The sequence below is a fragment of the Sorex fumeus genome, unplaced genomic scaffold (assembly GCF_029834395.1).
Source record: "Sorex fumeus unplaced genomic scaffold, SorFum_2.1 ptg000122l, whole genome shotgun sequence".
Classification (NCBI taxonomy): Eukaryota; Metazoa; Chordata; class Mammalia; order Eulipotyphla; family Soricidae; genus Sorex; species Sorex fumeus.
In genome coordinates this window covers 16,105,341-16,132,614 of record NW_026606179.1, presented here as the reverse complement: position 1 = coordinate 16,132,614, position 27,274 = coordinate 16,105,341, and the positions used below count along the sequence as shown (strand labels likewise).

Genomic DNA, 27,274 nt, shown 5'->3' with positions numbered 1-27,274 from the left:
CTGAGTTGGGGCCAGAGTGACAGTGCAGTAGGCAGGACCTTTGCCTTGCACACAGCTGATGCAGATTTGAACCCTGGCAGCCCCTAGGATCCCCCAACCCATCAGGAGTGATCCCTGAAGCACAAAGCCAGGAATAAGCCCTGAGCACAGCTGGATATGGCACAAAAAACAAAAATAACAAAAAAAAAAGTGGAGTCTCTTCTCGAGCTTTTGGAAGGAACACAGCCTGCCTCCTCTTTGGTTTGTCAGCTGGACATAGCCTGAAAGAAGAAACTGCAGTTGCTTTAAGGCAGCCGGCATGTGCGTAATCGCTGGAGCAGCCAGGCTCCAGCAGGAGAGTGATCGAGGGATGCGGCAAGCGAGTGACCACTACACAGGTGTGGGAAGAGACAAGAGAATGCTGAGCCTCGACCCATTCAGATCTTCTATCAGTGCTGGAGAGATGACCCCCCCCCCCGTGTGTCCCCAGGTGAAAATCGTGTCAATAGGGGTGAAGCACAAGGCTGGGGGGCCATGGTAGGAAAAAGACTAAGGTGCTCAAACACCACCAGCTTATTTCCTCCTTAAACCTGCTGGAGCCCCAAAAGATGTTCAAGATTTGGGTGGGTTGATGAAAATGCCTTCTGAGGACCCTCAGACAGCTCAGTGGTACAGCACCTGCCTTGCCAGTATGCGATCATGAACTTGTTCTCATGTCATGAGGAGTATTTGTGACCCGTCGCGAGTCCTCTCTGGAGCGCCATAACCAAGTGTGTGACTCTGCCAAGCCCCACGGCAGTTTGGGAACTCCATTGAGCACATGTCCAGGCACCACAACCAAGCAACAACCACCCAAAAGGAAGGAGAAAAATCAAACAAGGAGCACTTCCCTCAAATACCTCCCAGATCAGGGTAGGGAGCTGTGCTGCACCGAGAAAAGCAATGGCTGCTGGGGCAGTGGTGGCAGGTTCTTGGCCCCAGGAAGCGAGTCCTGGGAAAGGAGAGAGGCGAGGAGAGGAGAGGAGGCTGCCCAAGCATCCGGGTTCCTGGCACACAACAAAGGGCTTTATGGGTGACAGCAGCTGAGTGAGAGTCAAAATGTCCTGTTTCCTGCCACCCAGGGGGTGAGGATCTTTCCTGCCCAGAGCTCAGGAACAGAGTCCCTCCTCTCCAGGTTTCCTTGAGGGAGCCTTAAGGCCTCTCGAGGCTGGCCCTTGACAGGAAGCAAATTCCAAAGGAAGACAGAAAGTTGGGGGCTCCCTGAGGTTCTGGGGGGCATTGAGAGAAGGGCCAGGGACTCCAAACCAAGTCACCTTTATTAAGGCAGCCACCTGGGGTGCAGACATCAGGCCTGGGGCACCACCCCGTAGAGCTGGTGGGGAAGCAGCTTCTGTTTCTCGTTGCAGCTATAGATCCAGCGGGGCCTCACGAACACCAGGGAGGGGTTGTCCATCAGGGCCTGCGGGGAGGGGTGCCCATGAGGACAGGTGAGCAGGGAGAGGAGGGATGAAAAGGCGGGTGGGACTCTCTCTGCCAAGACTCACCTCTTCAAAGCTGGGGTCCCACTCCTGGGCCGTGATCACAAACTGAACACGCTCACTCATGTAGTCTTCAAGCTCCCTGGCAGAGAGAAAAGGTGGAAGGTACATCAGGATGCTGCTGGTGGCTCCCCCATTCTCTTGTGAGGCAGTCTGGCCGCAGCCACAATAACAAAGGCTCCCTCTTTCCGAAGGGCTGGGGCACCTCATGGGCAAAGAGGAAGCCGAGGGGAACCAACTTGTCCTTGCTGAGCCAGCAGCACCGGAGGCCCCCACTCCATCCTTCCCATAGCCCGCAGTAGCACCCCTAGGACACTGACCCATTGAAGGCGGTGACATATCGCCGGAGCATCCTCCGCTCATCACCTGGGAACTCTCCATACAGGAAGAAGTACTTGCCCTGGAAGAAATCTGTGGGGGACATGGAAGAGCCCAGGTGAGGTCCCGATCCCCAGCTCCAGCCAGGAGCCCCAGGAGGCAAGATAGGAAGGAGGGTGCAGTGACTGGAGAGGGGTAAATACAACTTCCAGGTAGAGGTTCCTAACCGAGGGGCCCATCAGAACCTTCCAGAAAGCTGATTAGGGTGATGGTTTTATTTTTAATTTTTTTACTTGCTATTTTGGGGTTTTGAGGCCACACCCTGGTACTCAGGGGTACTCCAAGCATCTGTGACTGACCTCATGTAAGAAACATGCCTGCTGTATAGTAATTGGGTCTTTTGCGGGGGGGAGGGGTGTGTGTACGAGGGTCACTTAACACTGCTTAGGGCTTACTCCTGGCTCTGTGCTCAGGGGTCACCCCTTAGTGTTGCTCAGGGAACCATATGTAGTACTGGGAATTGAACCAGGTCAACTTCATGCAAGGCAAGTGCCCTAAGCCATGTACTTTGGCCCCTGGGGTGGTAGTTTTAGAGACCCAGTTACTGAGCCAGACAGAGTATATGGGTCAAGGTTTGGCTTGCAAATGACTCATCCGGGTTCGATTCCTGGCACTGAGGATCCCCGAGCACTGAGAGGTGAAACGGGTCCACACAGACAGTGTGGAGTAGGCAGGAAACTAGAGCCTGACCGCCCTCGCCCCTCAGCTCAGCTGACTCTGCCCCACTCTGTGTTGCTGCGGCTTACCCCCCAGGCTGGGCCCCTCTGTCACATTCTCAGAACTGTCCTTGCTGTCCATCTGCAGGTGCCACCTTTGGGGTCTTTTGGGGCTCAAAGTGCTACCTTGCTCACGGGCCACAAAGCTAGTGGAGCCCTCTGAACACCTGGCTGTTTCCTTGTCCAGACTCTACCCTGACCCTAATCCCACAGGTCTCACTGGCTGTGGTCCCACAAACAAGGCCACACCACCTCCAAGGACATGGGGGCCCTATGCCCATGCCATCTGCAGAGCTTGGTCCCGCCCTTTCCTGATGGAGCTAAACCTGGGCCGGGGCTGACAGCTACAGATTAAAAGTTCCAAGTGGTGCGGAAAGCCCAAGCTGGTACAGTGCAGGTGAGAGAGGCAGGTGCCCACCCTACATGAAGCCTGAGGTCACTCCTGGGGCTGGATGATAGCACAGCAGGGAGGGCGCTCACCTATGGACAACCCAGGTTCAATCCCCGGCACCCCATATAGTCTCCAAGCCTGCCAGGAGTGATGCCTGAGCACAGAGCCAGTAGGAAGCCATGAACACTTTGTCAGGTATGGCCCCCCAAAAAACAAGAAAACAAGCAGAAGAGGTCACTCCTGGCGCAGCTGTGACAGATGCGGTCTAAGCAGCAAGTGAAGAAGCCACCAAAGGGTCGCCAAAGAATAAAGAACAGGCCTGAGAGAATAAGAGGGAGAACAGACCGGGTGGGGAAACAGACAACAGGAGACAGTCCTGGGGGAGCTGAGGGATCCTGGGGGAAATCTCAGGTGAGAAGTAAGAAAGATTCAGGGGGGTCCCTACTGGGGAGCTCAGGAACCGGCAGGCTGGGGGACTCAGGTGGAGCCTCGCTGTCCGTGTTCTCATCCGTGGAGCCTGCATACGGGTCCTCGCCGTTCTCCCCCTGGTCAGGCAGCTGCCTCTGCTCCCTCTTCTCAGCCACCCTGAGGGGCCAAGAGGTGTGAGGAGAAGCAGCAGACCACATGCACCGCCCCGCACACCCTCTGCCCCACCCCTACCTTCTCAGCTCGTCCTCAGTGTCCCCGGAATCTTCCGCCCCATTGTCCTGCTCTCCTGCAAGTGGGACCATCGTCAATGAGAGGACCCTCACTATCTTCTAGAAAGACCGGGAACATTCCTCCCAGCCTCTCGCCTGAGCACGAACTCAGACCAGCTCTCCCCATTCCCAGCTTTCCTTTTCAATGTCCCCAGCCGCTTTATTCCACAGCCCAGCCCTCCCCCCTCCCCACACCTGCCTCCCTCAAGCAGACCTGACTGCTCCCCCTCGGAGTCAGGATCATCCTGGGGTGCTGGGGTGGCCGGTTTGGTCTCCTCTGGAGTTGGGGGTCTTGCTGCCTGAGGGGGCTTGGTTTTGGTCTGCGTGCGCTGGGAGGAGAGAGAGGTTCAGTGCAGAAGAAACGGGGCAGGGTGGGGGCTACAAGAGGCTGGAGTAGCATTTGGGGTACCACCCCGCCTCATGCTCTCCTCTCACAACCCACTTCTACCCGGGCAGGGGGTACCCTACCTTCCGGGGCGGCTTGGGGGCTTCATCCCCACTGTGAGAATCCCCTTCATCCTCGCTGCTTGAACCCGGGCCGGCCATGAGGTACCTAGAGACAGAATCAGGCACACCATGTCCTCCTCAGGGCAGGCAGGCGGGAGAAGTAGCAGCCACTGGCATTTACTAAGTAACAACTCAGAGTCAAGGCCAGGGCCTCCCCCCAAGGCTGTTCCTCCTCTTGGCCAGAGAACCACAGCCCCAGCCTCACACACCAGAAATAAGCACTGCTCCCTGGCTCCCACCCCCCCTCAGGGACAAATGTCCAGTATTTCAGAACGGAAAAACCACCCTCAGGAGAAGAATGGCTCCATGAGAGGCGAGCTGGAAGGATGCCCTCAGGTAAGTACCTTTCTCATTAAACTCTATCATTCTCCTTAAATAGTGGCCACCGCAGGCAAGAATCCTGGTTCCAATGATAGGGGGCCTTCAGGGGGAATTCCCACGTGCCACCTATCCCAAGCCCAGGGTCACTGGAACCTGTGTGTAGCCCCATTTGACAGACGAGGAGACTGAGGCATACAGCAATGAACTGATGGAGCCCATATGGCAGGGTAGAGTCAGCAGGAGAAGTAAAGGAGTGGGCCCGCCTTTCCCAGTTTACCCTGGGAGCCCCACCTGTGCTTGTGTCTGAGCTGCGGAAAGTGAGTCCCTCATGGGACCACACATGCTCACTGGAAATTTAGAGGCTTTATAGTGTGTCAGTGGATTTCTGGAAAGACCAGAAATGGCCTGACACCAGCACAGGATGATGAGCTGGTGTCAGGGAGGCACCTCACAGGGAGAGTACTTGCCTTGCATGCATGAGGCCCTAATTTGATCCCCAGCACCACACACAGACACACAGACACACAAACAGCTGGGTACCGGAAGCTCTTTCTGAGCTCACCCGCCCCCCACCATGCAACCACACAGCCCATCACTTTTCCTAATAATCCCCAGGTTCAGATCTGACCCTGCTCTTCCCCATCCCAAGGCTGAGCTCCTACTGTCCCCCGGCCTCACCTTCCTGCTGCTTCCTGTACCCTGTACCCCATTCCTGTCCAGACGTGGGCCTCCCCTCCAGGCTGAGCCCTACTGAGGTTCCTGGCACAGTGTGCCTGGTCTCTGCTCCGCCTGACAAACCCTCTCCTCCTGGAATCCTCCCTGTGGGTCCTCCCCCTCTCTCTTCTCTAAAGAGTCAATCCTCCTTTAGAGCCACAAGGACAAGATGTCTGACTGGTTGATGGGGTGCAGCCCAGCCTGAACACGCTGGGCCCATGCTTTGAGAGAAAGGAAACAGGCCAGATACTCCAATGTCCATTCAATTCTCCAGCCCATGATATCTGCCTCCTTCTCAGCTGAACAGACCATACAAAGCCCCCCAGCCCCCTCCCCTACCTCACTCTCCTCCCTAGCTCCCCACTGTGCAGACCCAGCCTGAGTTCCCTCAGATCCCTGATGCCGCCACTCTGAGGAGGGAGGGGGGATGTGTGTGTGTCTGTATGTCTCTGTGCCAGTATGTGTACATGAGAACTGTGTGTCTGTGTCCCGGTGAGTGAGTGTCTTCTTGTGTGATGTGTGGAGCACACATGCACAGTGGGGATCTCACCTCTGGGAAGGGAGCCGCCGCCGCATGCGGTGACAGTCCAGCACCCATTCTTTGCGCACAATGCGGCCTCCAAGGCCCAGGACCTGGCTGTACTTGGGGGTGTTGGCAAAGGCACAGCTGCAGGGTACAAAAGGGAGGCTATCAGTCAAGTGTGGTTTCACTGGTAAAAAGAAAGAGTGAGGAGAAGAGAAATGGATGAGGATGAGGAAGAGGAAGGGATGCCTATGGAGAAGCAGAGAGAAACAGGTGATAGAGGCAGGAATGAGACAACCAGAGAAAGAAATGGACTAGAGAAGGCAGGAGAGAGCCAGGCAGGAGGGGTAGGGGACTGTGCAATGCAGGGGTCAGTGTTGAAGGGCGCTGGAAAAGAGCAGGGAGCCGGGAGAATAGCAAAGGCCTACATGAGGTGGGTGCTGTCTGGAGTCCAGTCCGGCCGGTACTTAGCCCCCAGTTCCAAGGCCTTGTCACGGAGCTCTGAGCGGAAGGGGTTCTGGAAGCCACTCAGCACTACCACAACCCCCTGGAGGATCTTCCCCAGCTCCTGTGGGCCCCCTCGGGGTGCCTTGGGCTCACTGCCTTCTCCTCGAGGCTTCACTGGCACAGTCCCCCTTGCTGGGGCAGAGACTGGGGTGGTGGCTGAGGTACGGGGGGAAGGAAACACTGAGGAAGCCAAAGAGTAGACCGAGTCAGTGCTGTGGGGCTATGCCAGGCCCCGCCCCTCCTGCCCCAGGACCAGAGTTCTGGGAACAAGGGAGCTGGTGGGCTCACATTTGGGTTTCTTGGGTGCAGATGCGGAGGGTGTAGGGGGTGCAGCTGATGGCTTGCTGGTGGGCTTCTTTTCTTCCTGGTTCAAATCCAGTTTCCTCTTTCCTTTAGGAGACTCCTGCGGCTGGAGAGGAAGGATGAGCTAAGGTTTTTCAGGCTTTTCTCCCTCTTCTCCACCCCACCTGCAGCCCCGATCTCACCTTGGAGGTGCTGCCAACTGCTGTGGAGGCCAGAGAGGCTGAGGAGGAGGAACTTGAGGCCTGGAGTGTGGCAGTCGCGTAGCTGGGGCCTGCGGGGTCCTTGGCTGCAGCTACAGAGGGGAACAGAGGCTTAGGGTAGGAGGGTGGGGCCCGCAGGCCTTCAGCTAGGTTCATGGGACAGATTGCAGTTCCAGCTCCTCCTCCCTCTGCCCCAGGTGGCCAGGGTTTTGATGCTCACTGGGGCTGCGGTCACACACACCTGGGGCTGTCTTGTTGATGCGGCTGAAGAAGAGTGCCCCGGGCCGCAGGGAGTTGGCGCCCTCATCCTCTTCCTTCACACGGAACTGGCCGAGCTTGGTCACCTTCTAAGGTCCAGCAAGGTGAGCAGGGAGAGGGCTGTAGGCAGGTGGGGGAGAGGAGGCAGGAAGAAGGCTCTGCAGGAGGGTGGGTGGTGCTTACCTGGGGGGAGGCCTCTGGCTCATCTTTGTCTGGGGGGCTGTGAAAGCGCACAAAACTTAGGCCATAGGGGGAGTCCTGGGAAGGGAGAGCAGGGAGTCAGGGAGTCCAGTCAAGGACTGACAGCTGGTCCCCAGCCCCTCATGGAGGGAAACCCCTTCCTGGTTCTCTCTCCTGGGACATACACCCAGAGAGAGGTGCCGATGACAGTCTCATCAAACTGACCCTGAGCCTCCCACCTTGTGAGACCAGACTCCAAGTCCTTCGCTGAACCAGTTCCACTAAGCAGCGGCCTAAGCAGTTGGCAGAGGCTGCTGGGGTGTCCAAATGAATCCACTGCCACACACCCAAGATCCTGCCTAGGGAGCAAGAGCGGGTGCCAGGTGCCCCTTCTGGAACACCACGCTCCAAGCTGGTTCTTCCCTGCCAATGGCGACAGAACCCTAAGAATGAAGGAAACAGGTCCTGTGTGAGCAGAAAACCCTAAGACTACTCCTGGGTGGGAAGTATACCCCAGTGGGGGCCATCATGACATAGTGGAGGCTCACTGTCACCATAACTCAGTACCCTAACTCACAGTAACCCCATCAGGATCAGAAAATTAAACTGAGACCAGGGCTGGAGCGGTAGTACAGCGGGGAGGGTATTTGCCTTGGACGTGTCCGACTGGGGTTCAATTCCCTGGCATCCCATATGGTCCCCCAAGCACCACCAGGAGTAATTTCTGAGTGCAGAGCCAGGAGTAACCCCTGAGCATTGCTGGTATGACTCAGAAAGTCAAAAAAAAAAAAAAATAAAGAAAACTGAGACCAAAGAGGTGAAGCCACTGGCTTCAGGCCTCACGACTGGAAATGGTGTCGTAGTGATTTTGAACCCAGTGGTCTGTCTCCGTATGACAGTCAGTACAAAGCCTTCTACAAACTCATCCTCCCCCTCCTCAGATGTCCTCTGGGAAATAAACTAGAACAAAGTGTCATATGGGGAAGACTGCAAAACCATTTCCAGCACCTCTTGCCTCAGCCTCGCCTCCTGCAGGGACCAACCACGAAGCCCTCCCAGGCCCCTCTCCCCAGGAGCATGGCCCCACTCCCAGCTGCACACCTTGCTGTATGGCTGGCTGCAAACAATTTTGACACGGTCCCACCGCTTCTCAGCTGCAGCCCGCACCAACTTATCAGGTCCAAAAATGCGAACTCGGTTGAGGTTCGAGCCACTGCGACTCTCAGAAGGGGACATGAAAGATGATGTGACCAGAAGTACCTGGAAGAAAGCACAGGGAAGGATGAGATGCTGGAAGCTTGTGTATGCCTCCCAACTCAAGCCTGTCTCGAAATGCCATGAATGAATGAATGATACCTCCCAGGAGTAGGGGAGAAGATAGGAGCTGAGAAGCTCACTCACACAGCACTATGCCTCAACATTTCTAAACTGTTCTGTTTCTGGGCCTCTTCTGGCCCCACAGTGATACTTTTTGCTTTTGTTTTGTTTCGTTTTTGGGTCATACTGGGGCATGTTCAGGGGTTACTCCTGGCCCTGCACTCAGGAATCACTCCTGGTAGTGCTTGGGGACCATATGGGAAGCCAGGAATCAAACCCAGGTCGACTCTGTGCATAGCAAATGCCCTCCCCACTCTACTATCTCCCCAGCCACAGGGATTCTTATACCTCCAGATCTGAACAATTCTCTAAATTTTTCCACACTGGGGCAGACAGCTCGATCAGGGAAGCATGTGCTAGGTCCTGGGTCCAATCCCTGGCACCACCCACCCCACCCTCTGCACTATGTGATATGTCTCTGTAAGCAAATAAAATTACTTTTAAAAATCTCTTCTCCCCACTCAGCCCTATAATGGGCCATGTGCCCAAGGCACCCTGGCAACAGAGGGTGTTCACAAAGCCTGCACCATCTTCAGACCCCTAGTCAGGAGCAGGGGAGGGGATCAGAGTGCAGAAACGAGAACAAGTCCAAGGGGGTCCAAAGTTTCACCTGATATTCAGTGTCTGTGTCTCAGACCAAGCCCATGCTAGGGGACACGCCAGCTCAAAGATGTTAAGGGGAACACGTCAGTTACTGATACTTAAGACTGCCAACAGAGGGCGCTGGAGAAAAGGGGAAAGGGCTGGAGACCAAAGGAGGGAAGAGGAGTCTCCTTCTCTGACAGCACTCCTCCAGTTTTTTTGTTTATTCTGGGGCCACACCCAGTGATGCTCAGGGATTACTCCTGGCTCTGTGCTCAGGAATTATTCCTGGCAGTATTCAGGGGATCATATGGGATGCGGGGGATCAAACCCAGATGGGCTGTGTGCAAGGCAAACGCCCTCCCGCTATTCATGGTTCCGGTCCCAATTTCACTTTAAGTTCTACTTCTATAGAAGCAGAGCTGTAAGAGCTGTAAGAGCTCCTCCCTGCATTAGTTTCTTTCACCTCCCACCCCACAAGCCACCTACTTGTGGTTACTAATTCTTACCCCTAAGTTAACTGGTATACTGTTCCACTCATGGCAGGGCCCTGGCCAGCAGACAGTTGGGGACAGATGGGTTTTGATCCTAGTGACATGGAGCTTTAATATTGGGGGTTGGAGAGTGCACCATATGTGGTGCTGGGGATCAAATTTGGGTCGGGCACCTAGAAGGAAAGTACCCTACCTGCTGTACTATCCTTCCAGCCCCCCACATTTCTAACAGGCCTGATTTTGAGGTAGCAGGAAAAGCTGGATCAGCATTAGCCAGTGATTAAAATGAGGAGGCCAAGCACACTGCACCCACTGGCTGGCAACTGTCCACGTTTAGGAAGTATATTTTCCTCTAAATATACTATCCTCCGAGTCAATGTAAAGAGAGTCAAAATGGATATCAGACTTTTAATTATCCCAATGCTGTCTTTTTTTTTTTTTTGTGGCTTTTTGGGTCACACCTGGCAATGTACAGGGGTTACTTCTGGCTCATGCACTCAGGAATTACTCCTGGTGGTGCTCAGGGTACCATATGAGATGCTGTGAATCTAACCCAGGTCAGCTGCGTGCAAGGCAAATGACCTACCTGCTGTGCTATCGCTCCAGTCCCCCAATGCTGTCTTTAAAGTTCAAGAACTAAACATTCAGGAGCTGGAGTGACAGTACAGAGATAGACAGCACTCTTGGCAGGAGGCACCAAACTGGAAGGATTACCAAGTACCACTGGATGTGGCCCCAAAACAAAACACAAAAAAAACATTGACTATACTGAAATAACCCTTTTGCAGATGTATCTCCTTATAAAATGTGGAATTAAAAGGACAAGCTGCTTTGTAGAAAACAAAGTTAGGAGGCCCAAGCAATAGTACAGCGGGTAGGGTGTTTGTCTTGCACAGGGTTTGATCCCCAGCATCCCAAACGTTCCCCCAAACATTGCCAGGAGTAATTCCTGAGTGCGGAGCCAGGAGTAACCCCTGAGCATTGCCAGATGTGATCCAAAAAGCAAAAAAATAAACAAAAAATACCCAGCAAAGTTAGTTATTACAGTTATGTGCCTTACACTTGATTCGCAGGTGATGGTGACACAAAATACCCAAGCCTTACCCTTTGTCCTTCGCCTCTTGGTTCTTTTGGCCCCACCTATTCTCTGGATGAAGCCAAAAATCCTAAGTTCCCAAGTATTAGTCTTTTTGTTGTTGCTGTTATTGTTGTTCTTGGGTCACACACAGTGGTGCCCAGGGCTAACTCCTGACTCTGAGCTCAGGGACCACTCCTGACTTAGGGGCCTATTTGGGATGCCAGGGGTTGAACACAGGTCAGTCGTGTGCAAGGCAGGTGCCCTTCCCACTGTTCTATCACTTCAGCCCCAAGTATTAGTCTGAGTTAGGTTTGAACAGAAGCTTAACTAACTCAGCAGAAGCTCCACCAAAAAGCAATCACTGACTTCCTACAAAATGGTAGCACTGTAGCACTGTCCGCACCAGTAACGTCTCCATTGTGAGACTTGTTATTACTGTTTTTGGCATATCAAATACGCCATGGGGAGCTTGCCAGACTCTGCCGTGCAGGTGGAATACTCTCGATAGCTTGCCAGGCTCTCTGAAAGGGATGGAGGAAATGCACCTGAGTCGGCCATGCGCAAGGCAAAATGGTAATGGAAAGAACTGGTTCCAGGGAGAGGGAGCCAAGGAGACATGATTAATGGGATACTGGATTTTCTGCTATAAAAAAACGCAGGGGCTAGAACAATAGTACAGATAGGAGGTTGGCTTCGTACATAGCCAACCGGGTTTGATCCCCGGCATCCCACATGGTCACCCAAGCTCACCAGGAGTGATTCCTGAGCACAGAGCTAGGAGTAACCCCTGAACATCACCGGGTGTGACCCAAAAACCTAAAAGAAAAAGCATCCACAGGGCTGGAACAATAGTATGGTGGGAGAGAGTTTGCCTCTCACACAGCCAACCTGGGTTGAATCCCCGGCATCCCATATGGTCCCCCAAGCACTGCCTGGAGTAATTCCTGGGTGCAGAACCAAGAGTAACCCGTGAGCATCACCAGGTGTGACCCAAAAAGCCAAAAAAAAAAAATGCAGGGAGGCCAGAGAGATAATACAGTAAGTAAGTGTTTGCCTTGCATGCAGCCAACCCAGGTTCAATATGGTTCCCTGAGTCTGCCAGGAGTGATCCCTGAGCACAGAGTTAGGAGTCAGCCTTGAGTATGCTGGGTATGGCCCCAAAATCAAAAGAAATAAAAAAAGAAAATCCAGGGCTAGGGACATGACTCAATGAGTTGAACACATGTACTGAGCCCTGGGTTTGACCCTCAGCACCATATGGGCCTCTGAGCACTCAGTCAGGTGTAGTCTCTGAACCCCATCAGAATGTCTCCCAAATGAAAAACAATAAAGGCCTTGGGCGGGACAGACAAGGATTAAGGCACCTGTCTTGTACACAGCTGACCCTGGTTCAATACCTGGCACCACATACAGTTCCCCAAGCACTGCCAGGAGTGATCCTTGGGCACTGCCAGGTATATCTCAAATACCCCCACAACCCCCAAAAAAGGTCATTTAGGGACAATGAAGGAAATCAAAATGAGGTCTGAGATCCAAAGACACTGTTCCAAAGTGAATTTCTTCAGTTTGACGATGGTACTGAGACTATGTGAGAAAATGTCTGTTTTTATAACGGAATCTGTAGGGATAAAGGGGCAGCATGAATATAATCTATTTTCAGCTCAGTGAAAAAATAAGTACATATGTGTTAACATTTGGGGAAAAGAAGCGAAGAGGAAAAAAGTGAAGAATCCTATTTTAGCAACTCTCCTGTGACTCTGAAATAAAGTTAGTGACACAATATCTTTATAAGTTATATGGAAATAAATGCAAAGATTCTAAAATAGCCAAAAGAATCTTGAAGACTAAAGTTGCAAGCCCAACATAATCTTATTTTAATATTCACTATTACAACAGTGTGCTATTGGCATAAAGAAATCCTTATCAGAGCCAGGGGTGCAGTTCAAGTGGTGCAGTACATGCCTTGCATGTGGCAAGGGCCTAGGTTTGATCACCAGCATTGCAAAGCCCCCTGAGCACCTCTGGGTGTAGCATGGTGACCCCAGCATTACCAGAAGCAGTCCAGATGCCCTCCAAGCACCTCGGGCATCAACTCCAAAGGCATGTGCTGGCCGTGTATGACCCCCATAAAATTAAGAACAAAAATAATAATAAAATAATAACAGGGCTAGGAATGTGGCTCAGTGATATAGCACATGCCTCATATGAGGCCCTGGATTTTATCCCTGGCACAATAATGAATGAATAAAAATGTAAGGCTCTAGAAGAAAATATTAGAGATGATGATAAACAAAATAATTCTCCCCATTCCTGACAAGTGCCCACACTCTAATGCCTGGAACCTGTGACTAAGGCAAATTTTGCATGAAGGAGGTAGGGAGATCACCCTGGGTTATTTATCCAGGGGAACCCAAAACAACCACAGGGTCTTTATTGGAAAAGGAAAGCCAAAGAGTCTGTCAGGTAAGTAGAGATGGAAGTAGATGTCAAAACCCTGTGACTGGTGATTCTGAAGGTGGGACAAAGCCAAGAAACACAGGTGGATCTAAAGCTGAACAGATGAAAAGATGGACCGGCTCCTGGAGCCTTCAGTGGGAATGCTGCTAAGCCAAGACCTTGATTCTAGCACTTAGAGACTGATGTTAGTCTGATCTCCAAAATTGTAATATACAGAACCGGTTGTTTTAAGCCACTGCACGCAGCAGACACAGGGCACTGCATATGGCTCCCCCTAAGCACCCCAGGATCATTCCAGGGCACAGAGCCAGGAGTAGCCCCTGAGCACCATTGGGTGTGACCCCCCCCCCATGTCATCCAAAATACTGACCTGTACAGTGAGACCAGTGCATTTTTATCATATTCAAAATGCATCCTAGTTAAAGAAAAATCTTTGGCTACAAGAACCTACCTTACAGTAAACTGGAACTCTCTTGGTTACACATTTCTTTTTACCCTAACACATGTGGTAGATTAACCGGTTGGCTAACTATGATCTCATCAATGCAGCTCTCATGAATTTAAGCAGTAAAAGAATTGTGCCCACTTTAAAACAAACAGTGTAGAGCAAAAGGCATTCCTGCAAAATGTAACTAATGGATGAGAGCAGCTTCCTGGACAGTGATGAACCGCAATTTAATGGGACAGCTGAGGGAGCTGAGGGAGCCAGGTTAGGGAAGAGCAGTCTGTTCTCAAGCAGAAACTGAGTCTGAACCAGCCGTGAGTAAATGTCTGTGCAATCCACCTTCCCAGCTAATCTCCTATATTCATGGTGCTCCACCAGAGGGTGCTGGGCCATGTGACCCTACTCCACAGGGCTGGGACCAGGAGGCACTGGGGGAACAGCCAGGAGGATACCCTGGGTCAGGATTAGCAGAGAGCCCATATCAAACCCCAGCTTACCTCGTAGTCTTGCTCCCCAGAGCCCCCAGCCGAGCTGCCCACCAGCACCTCCACGAAGGCCGAGCCATCGTTGCCAATGTCCAGGCTGTGTATTTGCTCTTCCTTCTCCAGCTGCGGGAACAGAAGACCACAGTCAGTGTCTACTCTTATGTCTGTGCTCTCTGCAGGCCCTCAGTGACAATCCCACCGGGGCTTCCCTGTTTGAGAGTAATGTCAACATCTGTGGCAGTGAGGGCCAGGGGCCAAGGGTTGCCACTGAATCCAATGCATGGGGCATTACCAGGTATCAAAAGCTGGGAAAACATCCATTGGATGAATGTGTATAACGCACTGTCCCTGACAATACCAAACAGATATGTGAACTCCCCAATAAGTCACCAAGATAATACCAAATACCAAACAATGTCCAGGCGCTTCTGCCAGATAAGCTGATCACACCATGGCCATGAGGGTGCAGGAGGGGGCAGGAGGGTGTTTCCTGGGCAGTGCCTGCAGAGTTACTACAGCTATCACTTTATTCAAATAATCCTGCTGCCCAGTGGGACAACTGTGACTCCCACCCTAAGGACACAGGACTCCAAGCCCCTGAGAGGAGCTTGTCTGATTTTTTTTTTCATACCAAGATTCCTGGTCTGGATCCCAGGTCTGCCATACTAGCTTTATGGCCTTGTCACCTAATCTCCCAGAGCCTCAGTTTCCCCATATGTCAAAGGTGACAGATGTTGGGGCATGTGCAACACAGGCAGGAGCCTTGAGAACCACCCTTTATTGTGGGGTCTCCAAAGCACTGCTGGGTATGACCCCTGAGCAATACACCAAAGCAGTTCCCGAACACCTCTCTGGGTGTGTCTCTCAAAACAATCACGTGAAATGAGGGTGAAATCATAGTGGCACAGCATATGGTATGTTTCCTACTGCTGTCAGTTGGGAAGCATGCTCAGGCCCTCTGCAAAAACTATTTGTCAGGAGCCAGAGTGTGGGCTCCGCACACTAAGTGCATGCTTTGCATGTGGGAGGCCCTAAAAGAAAAATATCTGGTAGTGAGGTGTGGTGTTGGAATCATATATGCATGAAACTATCATTAACAACATTATAAATTACAGAACCTTAATAAAAATGGAAAAACAATAATAATGATTATTTGTCAGCAGAGGGAAAGTGCTACTATAAGGCCTGGGGCTGGAGCATGGGTGCCTTTACATGCATCCCACCCAGCTTCAATTCCCATTATCACATATGGTCCACTGCCTGGAGTGAACCCTGAGCACAGAGCCAGAAGTAAGCTCTGAGATCTGCCATCCCATCAGATAGTTTCAAGCACAGTGTGCACCCTGGGAGTAAAAGGCACATAGGACCAAGCCAGGCAAGTCTCCTGCCTTCCAGTTTGGATCCTCGAATCACAAGTCACTGCAATCCTGAAAAGTAGAGGCCACCCTCCTCCCCTGACCCAAGCTCATCACACAGGCCCTGCCCAGCCCTGCCCAGCAGAGCAATCCCAGGGGCCAGACAGGAGCCTCTCTTCCTCCCGCGTAGAAGGAAAAGATGGTTCAAAGGACCCTCCTGAGCAAGGGAAGGGAACACAGAATGGCACCTACCACAGGGCAGCTAGCATCTCAGGAAGCATGGTGCGCCTGTCCCAACACTCATGTCCTCGCCTCACCCCATGCTGCAGGCTGGGTTGTTATTAGCTCTGCTACACACCAATTCGTTCAGAGATAGCAGGCTGTTATGTAACTCCCTCAAACTCGAACAGCGGGGAGCTTGCTCTCCACACAGTAGGTGTACTGCAGCCAGAGGGGGTGTAGAGGCTCCCTTGGTACCCAGAACTGGCCTCCTACCCCTCAGCTGCTCTCTTAAGCTGCCCTGGACACAGGCCAGCATGGTGTGTGGCGCTGCACTGGCTCCAAGGCAGTCCCCAAGGCCCTCTGCAACACCTTGCTCTCTAGCCCCTTGGCTTCCAGTCCCATGAAGAGTCAGCTCCTCCCCCAGGGCCTTTGCGCCAGCCAGTTATCTGCACCCAAGCCCCCCCCCCCCACTCCACCCAAGGAGCCTCCCCATCTCCTCAGGAGCTCCTCTTTTTGTGGCTTGTGCCTGTCTGCCCCACCAAATACTCTGGGTCCATATGGACAAGGACAATATCTGAGTCACGCCCACTCATGTCCCCCTACCCAGTTACAGGGTCTGGCTCAGCTCTGCACGCTTAGGGCTGTGTGATCCTGGATGCCCATCCCCAGGGCTTGAGTCTCCTGATCGGTTAGATGGGACAGTAACAACTTCCACCTCATAGAGCTGCTGTGAAGACACAGAGGAATACAGCGAAGGAGAGACAGTGCTGCAGATCAGGAGCTCGCCTTGCACACACTGGCCCAGCTTTGATCCCTGGCACTAGTAAAATCCCCAAACATCACCAGGAGTGACCCCTGAACACAGAGCCAGGAGTAAGCCCTGAACATGGCTGATGACCCATGGCAGATGACCACCTCTCCCCCACATCCTCCCCCAAAAAAGGAATACAGGGACAGGATCTGGCTCAAGTGGCAAAGTGGCAGAGAAAACCATAGGCCCAAGGAACAAATGCCCCAAGCTCTAACTCTGGTTCTGAGTGGCTTGCCTCTGTCCCCACTTGTCACAAGAGATCATTACATTTCATCATTACGATTCAGATTCTGTTTGCATGTGCTTGCCACCTCCACTTCCTGCCACTACTGGAACAGATGACCCGCCATTGGCTTAGTGGGTAAAAACAAAACATCTTGGAGAGAGAAATAGTACGTTACGTAGGGCACTGGCCTTACATTCAGCCAACCTGGTTTAAACCCCAGCACCACATATAGCCCACAAAACCACCAGGAATGATCCCTGAGAATCGCTGAGTGTAGTCCAACCCCCACACCAACACACACATACACAGACCCTACAGCCAGAGGCGACATCTATTTGTACTTTAAAAGAACAATTCTTGCTGCATACTCAACAACTTCTACTGTTTCCCTAGGGGTCACACCCTTGCTGATGGTGCTCACACACTGTTGTGGGGCTCACCCAGGATTGCAGAGTCACTGGGGAGGTCACACACACCTGGTGGCAGTACACCAAGGATCAGAGACACTGTCGTGGCATAGGGCATCCCAAACAGCAGAGCCACTGGAATTCCTCTTGAGCATACCCAGGACTGAATTTGAGGTTTCACTGGCCTCATGTTTGCAAGACACAGAGACCTAAGGGCTGGAGAGATAGCCGAGTAGGTAGGGTGCTTGCCTTGCATGTGATCAACCAGGGTTCAGTCTCTGGCTTCCCATATGGTCCCCTGCGCCAAGAATAAATCCTGGGTGCAGAGCAAGGAGTAACCCCTGAGTATCACTGGATGTGGCCCAAAAGTCCAAAACAAAAAGAGATGGTAGGTCTGCTGCAATCATGTCTCCACCCCACCACTTCCTTTTAAAATACACACAAATACTCCTTCATATATATTTTTTGATACATTAAAAACATTGTGTTTGTTTTGGGGCCACACATGATGGTGCTCAAGGCTTACTCCTGACTCTTACTTATGTATGGGTCATCATTCTTGGTGGTGCTTGGGGAATTATATGTGATGCCAAGACTCAGTTATATGGAAGGCAAGTGACTTAACCCCTTGTGAGATCGCTCAGGTCCCTAAATTTTTTTTCTCATAAAAATGTTTATACAATGAAACAAACCAAATGCTCATCAGTTTATGAATGGATCTTTATTGGTCAGCACACCCACACATGGAATAGTACTCAGCTGTAAAAGGAGTGAAGTACTAATCATCGCTCCAACTATAGGGAGGAACCTTGAAGACGTATTGTATGAAAGAAGCCAAACTTGGGACGAGAGCTGGTACAGGGAGGGGATAAGGTATGTGCCTTACATGTGGCTAATGCAGGTTCAAGTCCCAGCACAGAGTCCCCTGAGCTCTGCCAGGAGAGATCCCTGAGCATAGAGCCAGAAGTAGCCCCTATTTACTACCAGATATGGCTGTGAAAACTCCCCTGCTCTCCTCTCATCCCCTTACCCTCCAAAAAAGAAAAAGAAAAGCCAGGCTCAAAAGTCACACACTGTAATGATCCGGATTCTATGATCTAGATTCTATAGAGAAAGGGTAGTTCAGTGGTTGCTGAGGTGATGAATATATTCTGTCCGAAATAGTGATGATGACACATATCACTGTCAATCGAGTAAAAACCATGGAATTGGATACTCTCCATAATTACAGTGATGAATCTGATGTTAAGTAAATTGAGGGGGGTTGGGGTGTCCAACCCAGCAGTGCTTAGGGACTGGTGCTGGAACATGGTACACCTGAAAACCAATCATGCATAACTTTATAATTTTGTACAAATGGTGATTCAATGAAAAAATTCTGTTTATCTTAAAAAAAAAAAAAGGAAAGCGCATGAGCTCTGGCTGGTAGGAGGGATCGAGTGTCCCATGCCTATTCCACAAGGCAGACTTGGTGGGTACACAATCCCTGAAAGGCAGGGACACAATCCCTGAGGGTGAGACAAAGGAGACATAGAAACCAGCCCAGCGTTTGAGACAAGTGGTAAGATGATGTTCTACATGACAGTCAACGTCACATGTGGCTTGGAAGAATAAGGTCAAACATTATGCAATGACAGTGGCTCACTAAGAGCTAGTGTTATTTGCGAAGAACCAAGGGGAGGACAGTGGGGAGCCTGGATGCTTTTCAGAAATGGGGTGGGGGAGGGAGGTGCTCATACTTTCAAATGTACAGAACGGCCTGTGAGGGCTAAGAGGCACAGAAACGCTGACAGGACTAGAGAGATAGTACAGCTGGTAAGATACTTGTTTTGCATGTGACAGATCCAGTTTGATCTCCAGTACTGCATAGGTCCCCCAAGCACTGCCAGGTGTGATCCCTGAGCACAGAGCCAGGAATAGCTCCTAAGCACCAAACCACCTCCCATACATAAAAAAGTGCTGACAGGGTTACCTCAGGAGGGGAAACTTGGTAGCAAAAAGTGGAATCCAAGGGCTTCTTTTTAAGGGAGTATCCTCTTTTGTCTGCTGAATTTTGCAGCATATGCATAATACGCATTTGAAAAGTAAATTTAAACAAAATCACACTAGTTCTCTAGACACAGGGCCTACCCAGATAGAAACAAGAATGCCCCACTATTGCCCCACCCCAGGTCAGGGCTGAAATTCACACAAGCCAGGTGGAGTGACAATGGCCAGACACAAAAGCATGCACTGGGTGAATCCACTTCTAAAGATTCCAAACCAGGGCTACATAGCACATCAGGTAGGGTACTTGCCTTGCACTAGGCTGACAGCAGCTCAATCCCTGCTCCTGGCAGAAAAATCTGCCAGGAATGATCCCTGAGATCAGAGCCAGGTGTAAGCCCTTAGCACCATCGGGTGTGGCTTCCAAAACTGCGGGGGGGGGAGGGAAGGAAAAAAAGATTCCAAACCAGGCCAAACTAATGTGTGATGTTAAAATTCTGGAGCAGAGCAGGAAAGACGGCACAGAAGGCGAGGCTGGTCTTGCATGTAGCCAAACCCTCAGAGGTTTGGTAGGTTTCCACCTACCAGGTCACTCCTGGGCAGAGGCAGGAACAGCTCCTGAGCACCAGGGATGCAGCCCCAAACAACTCCCCCTGCCCCCAAGTAAAAGTCAGTTGCCTGTTCCCTGGTGTGGGGTGCGGGTGTAGAAGTCAAAGGAGAATCAGGAGAAATCTGGGTAAGGAATGGGCACATTAAAGGGGACCCTTTCTGGGGACACACTGAGCTGCACTCACATTAGAAGGTGAAAACAAATTTCAAACGTCACACTGGCAAAGTGAGTGATTGGAAACCCACATGCAAATGAATGGGGAACCAAGTGCCTGTGTACTGCTGGGCATTTGTCCTGATGAAAAACCCCCAAAGTAGTGCTGGCCTCCCCAGTCATTCACTTCAGCTCTGGAGTGGCCAGCAAAGAGCAGGGGACAGAGCCTCCTGTGGTCACCACAAACAGAAATGGTGTGAGGCTATCACGTGCCAAGGGTTGAGTCTGATGTGGTAATAGCCAGAGGTTGCACAATATGCTTTGAATGAGAAAATAAAGACTAATTAAAAAATTTTAAAAACACACACACACAAAACCCACCATGGTATCCAGAAACTTCTGTCTTGTCACTCATTTCCAGAAAACTAAAATGATGAACCAAAGATATAGTACAAAAGGTAAGAAGCTTGCCTTGCACGCAGTTCCTTCTCCGGACCCATATATGGTCCCCTGACCCCAGAGTCAGGAATAGTTCATGGGTATAGCTAGGCGTGACCCCTCACCTCTACCCCCCAACCCCATAAACCCCAAAGGACTAAAGTGAGCAGTGAATCTGGAGTGACCCCAAAGCTGGCAGATGATGGAGATAAACAATGGGCTGCAAAGGCAGCTGGGATAGAGAAGGGATCCCTTAGTCAATGATGGTTAGAGGGATCACTCGGGATGGGAGATATGTGCTGAAAGTAGATAAAGGACCAAACATGACGGCCTCTCAGTATCTGTGTTGCAAATCATGATGCCCCAAAGTAGAGAGAGTAAAAAGGAAATTGTCTGCCATTGAGGCAGGGGTTGGGGTGGGGTAGGTATAAGGGATTCTAGGAATACTGTTGGTGGAAAATGTATACTGGTGGAGAGATGGGTATTCGACATTGTATGACTGACTCAATCACGAAAACTTTGTAACTATCTCACAATGATTCGATAAATAAAAATTTTAAAAAAAGACAATGACTGCAATGCTATTTGCTCTTACATTTATATAAATGCCAAGTCCTGCCTGCTGGAAACCACTGGAATTCGCCACATGGAAACCAGGACTCGGGAGAACCTCCATCAAATTCTGCATCTGAGAGTCATTCTCTGCCAGCCCATTATGTCACTGTTTCCTCGTATCGCTCTGGCCAATTCCACCCACCCACAATCCCACCTGGAAGTCCGTATCCTTCTCCAGACACTCAAAGTATTCCCTCTGCACAAACTCACTTTCTGGGGTAGCCCCCCAAGACTCACATTTAAATGAAAACCTCTCACCACAGCCTCCTCCCCTGCTGGAGTATCACATTTCCTTTGTTTCATTTTCACTCATGGCCACATCATCTGACAAATGTTTCACTTGGGGATTAGTGGCTCCTTTCTTACAGGGGAAATGCCACCAGCCTGACATAGCTGGTCTAGTGCTGTCCCCGACACACAGTCCAAGTACATAAAACAGTGCGTGGTCTATATAAGATGCTTGATCAACACCTTCACTGAACGAATGAATTCTGGTACCACTAAGCCTCCATGTCCAGACCTTGGGCAAACAATTTCCATTCTTCTCTGCTGTCTCTGGATACTGCCGTATGAAAGTCCCAAAGATACATCAAACCTGGACACCTCAAATGAATACATAAACTTCTGGGGCGGGGAGGGAGAGGGGCACTTTCCTACCGTGAGGACAGTTACCTCTCAGCTGCCCCAGCCCGGGGACCCAGTGCCTGTTGCTGGCCCCTCTGGTTTCCTCACTCTCTGAGTACTATCTCTTTTGCCTCTTTTCTGCTGCCACTGCCACTGAATTATAGTGCAGAATGCCATTTTTCCTGCAGTCACCTGCAGTCCCACAGGATTATCACCCAGCAATAAACACCAGGATCCCTCCCTTTACACAAACAACCACATGTTGACAGAACACCTCTGTAGACATTATGTCACAGAGTTTTCATAATAACTCAAGGCTGAAATGATCCCCAATGAACAAAGAGAAAAGAACTTCAGGGAAATGTAACGATTTGCCTAAGGTGACAGAGTGAGTAAGAGGGAGAGCTGGGGACTTGAATTTAGGTCCCAAGACTAAATAGTCAGTGACTGTATCTCCCTCAAGTTTACAGCATTGTCTCTAGGCAAGTTGCATAACTTTGCTAGGCCTCAGTTTCCTCATCTATAAAATGGGGGTAATAACAGACTTTAGGTCATGGGGTTTTTATGAGGATTCAATGAGCTAATCCATGAAGCGTTCAGAACAGTGCCTAGTTGTCCCAATGAATAAGGGTTAGCTTTCATTATCCTTTCTATATTAGGGACTGTGGAGATGCTGAGATTCCTAAAGTCAGAGCTAGGGAGATGGTTCAATGGACTAGAGCATATGCTCTACAGGCAGGAACACCAGGTTCGACCACCATATGGTCCCCCAGCACTGCTGGGAGGAACCTTTAAAAACCTGGAAATATTCCCTATTAGTAGTGCCAGGTGAGGCCCAAAATAACAAAGAATCAAACAAAAAAAAGATAGGTTTGGGATGGATTGCCTTACACACAGCTGATTCTGATTCTATCACCAGCACCTCACGCGGTCTCCTGAGCAATGCTAGGAAAGAGTGACTCCAAAGCACAGAGCTTGGAGTAAGCTAGGAGTAAGCCCTGAGTACCGCTGGGTATAGTTCCCAAACCCAAAACCGAACACCACATAAATACTGTCAGAAAGTACAGTGATTACAGTGGACACTTTGCATGTAGCCAACCCCAGTTTGATCCCCAGCACATGGTCCCCCGAAGTAATACCAAGTACAGCCCTAAAGTCTCTGAGCAGCACTCAGGGTGACCCAGGTTCTCAAGCCCTTGCACTGAACCACTAACTCAGCTGACTAAGAATCATCATGGGGCCTTCTGAACACACTTGGGCACATCCCCAACCCCCGCTGCTGCCCAAACTATACTCACTTAAAAAATAAATACAAAAAAGGAGTCCAAGAAGGTGGCTCAAGGGCTAGAAAACATGCTATGCGTGTAGGAGCTCCGGGTTCAAGCTCCTGCACTGCCCATGCACTACCGAGGTTCTCCAGCCCCGCCTCCCCAGCACTGACCTAGGAGTAGCCCCCAACACTGCTAGGTGTGACCCAAAACACCAAAATAAATAAACTCTTAAGGAAAAAAAGAAAGAAGGATGACTCAAGGGGCTGGAACACATGCTTTGCACATGGGAGGCATGGGTCAAGCCACAGTATTCCATGGTTCCCCAAGCACCACTAGGGAATGACCCCAGAATACAGAGACAGAAAAACACAAATGAAAAAAGAAACCCAGGAAATCTTGTAGTCTGGGCTGGAGAGATAGTACCTGAGTTAAGGCATTTGTTTTGCATGCACCTGAGGTCTCAAAGCACACACCCCCTAAAAAAAACAACAACAACAACAACAAAAAAGAGAAAATGTTGTGCTCTGTGTTTTTCTAATTCTTAGACTCTTAATTCTTAAAAGGCTTGCACATTTCCAGTAGCACGAGGTAAAGACACAAGTGGAGAATATATTGTGTCCAGTGCAAACATGGGTGCCTGGCCCAAACTCTTGATCCAGAATAAAGTTAACAGGACCTGCTCCAAAAGGCCAGTAACAGTTGGATGAGCCAGTGGGGGTTCAAGTCTTAGCACTGCCATTTATCCATGGGGACAGTATCCTCTCCAGCACCTGGCAGGGAACAGATAGACAAGGTACATGTAGGTCTTTTTTCTACATGTTCTATATGAATAAAGGTTAGCTTTCATTCTCCTTACTATATTAGGGACTGAGGAGATGTTGAGACTCCTGAAGTCTGAGTTAGGGAGATGGTTCGATGGACTAGAGTACATGCTCTGCAGGCAGGAGCACCAGGTCTTTATTTTTCTCCCGACAGGAACCGCCTATTTGGAATTCCATCGGCAGCTCAGGCTCAGCCTCTCTTCTCCCCCTCTTTTTTTTTTTATTTACTGAATCACCATGAGAACAGTTACAAAGCTTCAGGTTTAAAACTCGGTCATACAATGATCAAGCACCCATCCCTTCACCAGTGCATATATTCCACCACCAAGAATCCCAATATACCCCCCACCCCAACCCTCCCCATCTGTGAGGCATATGATTTCCACTGAACTCTCTCTGTACTTTGATTACATTATTTCGACAAAAGATGCACCATTATTATTTGGAATTTTCCCCTAACAATCAGACCTGCTGAAAAGGCATCATGAAATAATTTGTTTTATATTGCTGGTTATGAAGAGCATAAAGATGTCGCATGGCCTCGATAGCGGCCACATGATTTTGGATTTCTGATATTTTACTAATTAAGTCATTGATGTCAAGAGAGGGGTTCGGCAGGGTGATACCATTTCACCGAAACTCTTCAGTGCCACCCTCGAGAACATCATGCGACGACTGGAATGGGAAGGAATGGGAGTGAAGATAGATGGTCGGCAATTACACCACCTCCGCTTTGCTGATGACATTGTTTTAATAACACCAAATATCAGTCAAGCGGCACAAATGCTGGCCAACTTTGACCGTGAGTGTGGAAAGATAGGACTACAGCTGAATCTTACAAAGACAATGTTTATGAGAAACAGCCTCGTTCCTGATGCCCCATTTGCTCTCAATGGAACGACCATCTCCGAATGCAACAGCTATGTGTACCTAGGTCCAGTGGTCAACATGACAAATGACCTGGCACCCGAGCTGCGCAGGAGGAAGAGAGCGGCTTGGAACGCCTTCAAGAACGTCGAAGAAATAGCTAAGAGGACGAAGAACCTCCAGCTCCAGGCACATCTCTTTGATTCCACTGTTCTTCCTGCATTAACATATGCCTCAGAGACCTGGGCCCTACGCAAATAGGATGAGAACGCTATTCAGGTCGCCCAAAGAAGAATAGAAAGAGCTATGCTTGGAATATCACGTTTCACTCAAATGAGAGAAAGAATCCGGAGTTCCGACATCCGTCGACGATCAAGAATCAGGGACGCTGTCTCATTTGCCAAGGTGTCAAAAATCAGATGGGCTGGTCACGTAATGAGATTTAAAGACGACCGCTGGACTAGAGCTGTTACTGACTGGATTCCACGGGATGTCAAAAGACCACGTGGCTGCCCACCTACCAGGTGGTCAGACGTCTTCGTGAAGATCATGAACGATCGGTTTGAGGCTCTTCATGATCCCAGAGCGAATAGATGCCACTGGGCTACACTAGCACGCGACAGGGACAAATGGAGACGTTACTGGCGCCCGCTCGAGCAAATCGACGAACGGGAAGTTAAGTGATTAAGTGACTAATTAAGTCTGGAGGAATTTCTGCCAAAAGCCACATAGTTCCAAGATTGGCTTGTGTGCCTCTGGGGACATGGCCGTGCAGGAGAGCCGCTCATGGGGGGCGGGGGGGAGGGAGTGCTATTTGTGGTCTCAGAGGGGTGGGAAGACATGCCAGTTCTGCCCCCCATCTCATGAGGCAGCAGTTGCCCCATCACCACTGGCTCATACCTAGCTGTCCAACAGGCTCTGAGGCAGCGGCCACTGTGCTGCCCAGGGGAAAATAGGCGGAAGGGACAGGTACCCTTTCCAAACTCTGGGGGGTCACGGCGCTGTAGCTTATTGCATAATCCATTCCCATTTCTGCCAAAAGCTGCTGGGTTCCGAATTAAGTCCGTGAGCCTCTGGGGCCATGGCCGTGCCAGAGAGTCAATCGTGGGGGGGGGGGGGGGGGGGGGCAACTCGTGATCTCAGCTGTTCTTCCCCTCTTACAGGGCCTTGCCCAGCCCCTACAGCAAACCGGGGCCCGCGGTGGAGGCAAGTACCAAAAAGCCCACTGAGAGAACCCAGCCAGCATTCCATGGCTGGTAGCTTTGACTAAACCCCATTTCTGCTCCCTGAGCTTCCCATTCCCAATCTTGAAAACAGGGCTGCCTTGGGCAGGAGCGAGTACAGCGGGTAGGGTGCTTGCCTTACCCACAGCCTACCACTTCCACCCCAGCATCACAGTATGCTCCCCCATCACTCCCAGGAGACACCCCAGAGCACCTCAAGGTGTGATTCTCCCCACCACTAGACAAAAGCAATAAAATAGAATCCCTAACCCATATAAATCAGGCCCGGAATGCAAATTAGAGCCAGAGAGCTAATATAGTGGGTAAGGAACTTGCCATGTACACTGCCAACCCGAGTTCAAGTCCCAGCGGCCAGGAGTGAGTCCTGAGCACCACCAGGTGTGGCCCCGAAACAAAGAAGACCCCAACTAGAAACCTAAGGACTCGCCTTGCACACACAGAACCCTGGTTCCATCCCCTGCAGGGCACACGGGGCAGGGATCACCCCTGAAAACAGACCCAGGAACAGCCCCCAGGCAGTCGCCTTTAACCCCCAACCCCCAAATAAAAGGAACGTCACCCGGCTTCAGTGACCAAGGCCACCCATGACCCCTCACTGGCGGGCAGGCAACGGGGCAGGGCGGGATTCACTCTGCTCCGGCTGAGGGAAACTGCGGCCAGTTTCTGGCTGAGCCCCTTCTCGCCCAGCCCCTACGGCAAACCGGGGCCTCGCACACGCCCATTTTCCAGGTAGGGGCACTGAGGCTCAGAAGAAAAGGCAAGCGCCTCACACCATGCCACCACGGCGCGGGGGCTCGGGACCCCGGCTTTCGGGGCGCGGTCACCTGGAGCACCACGGAGATGGTCTTCTCGCCCGCCCGGGCGGCACGCCACTTCCGGTAGGCATCGGCCTTGAGCAGGTTTTCTGCACAGTGGGTCTGTGGAGACAGACGGGAGAGAAGTCAGACACACAGCGCGGTGCGGGGGTCCCCGACTCGACCCGGCCTCTGGAGTGCCCCCAGATCCCACGTTTCCTGCATTCTCGGCCCCCCTCTGTCTGGTGTCCCCCACACTCTCCCCGCCGAGTTCGCCTGCGGGCCGGGCGAGCGCCCCGGCACCTCCTTTCGCTCCCGGAAGTTCCCGCGACTCCCGGAAGTTCCCCGATGCCACCTCGCTTCCCGAATTCACTTCACAGCCTCCTGGAAATTCCCCCAGCGCCCACCGCAGACTTCCAGGAAGTTCGCGCCTACATTCTAAAACTTCTTCCAGAGCCCCTCAGGGAGGCCCCGGCGACGTTCCCGTCCCCTCGTCCCGCACCCGCGCCAAGTGGCTCACCGAGTCCTGGCTACTGCAAGACACGACATGGCGGAGGCGGATCTCCGGCATGTCAAGTCGTCGAGGGCTGAACGCTTAGTCGGAAGGATGAAGGAGAGTCGGAGTTTGGGGGGGTCCGGGGGGCGGGGAAGGCTGGTTGGGGGGCTGCTCCCCGCGCTGCCGCAAGTGCGCAAGCGCGC

At 51.4% G+C, this 27,274-nt stretch overlaps 1 protein-coding gene across 1 annotated transcript; it reads right to left on the bottom strand.

The window, feature by feature from the left end:
* Positions 1-1,277: 1,277 nt before the first annotated feature.
* On the bottom strand, positions 1,278-27,274 carry XRCC1 (X-ray repair cross complementing 1). Its single transcript, XM_056137099.1, has 17 exons — positions 27,096-27,274; positions 26,606-26,698; positions 14,144-14,254; positions 8,315-8,473; positions 7,217-7,291; positions 7,011-7,122; positions 6,758-6,867; positions 6,561-6,681; positions 6,194-6,452; positions 5,793-5,909; positions 4,169-4,253; positions 3,915-4,029; positions 3,663-3,717; positions 3,448-3,587; positions 1,838-1,928; positions 1,524-1,599; positions 1,278-1,438 (listed from the first exon to the last, which is right to left on the bottom strand). Exons 1-17 carry the CDS (start codon positions 27,144-27,146, stop codon positions 1,325-1,327), a joined length of 1,884 nt encoding a protein of 627 aa, XP_055993074.1. The 5' UTR covers positions 27,147-27,274; the 3' UTR covers positions 1,278-1,324.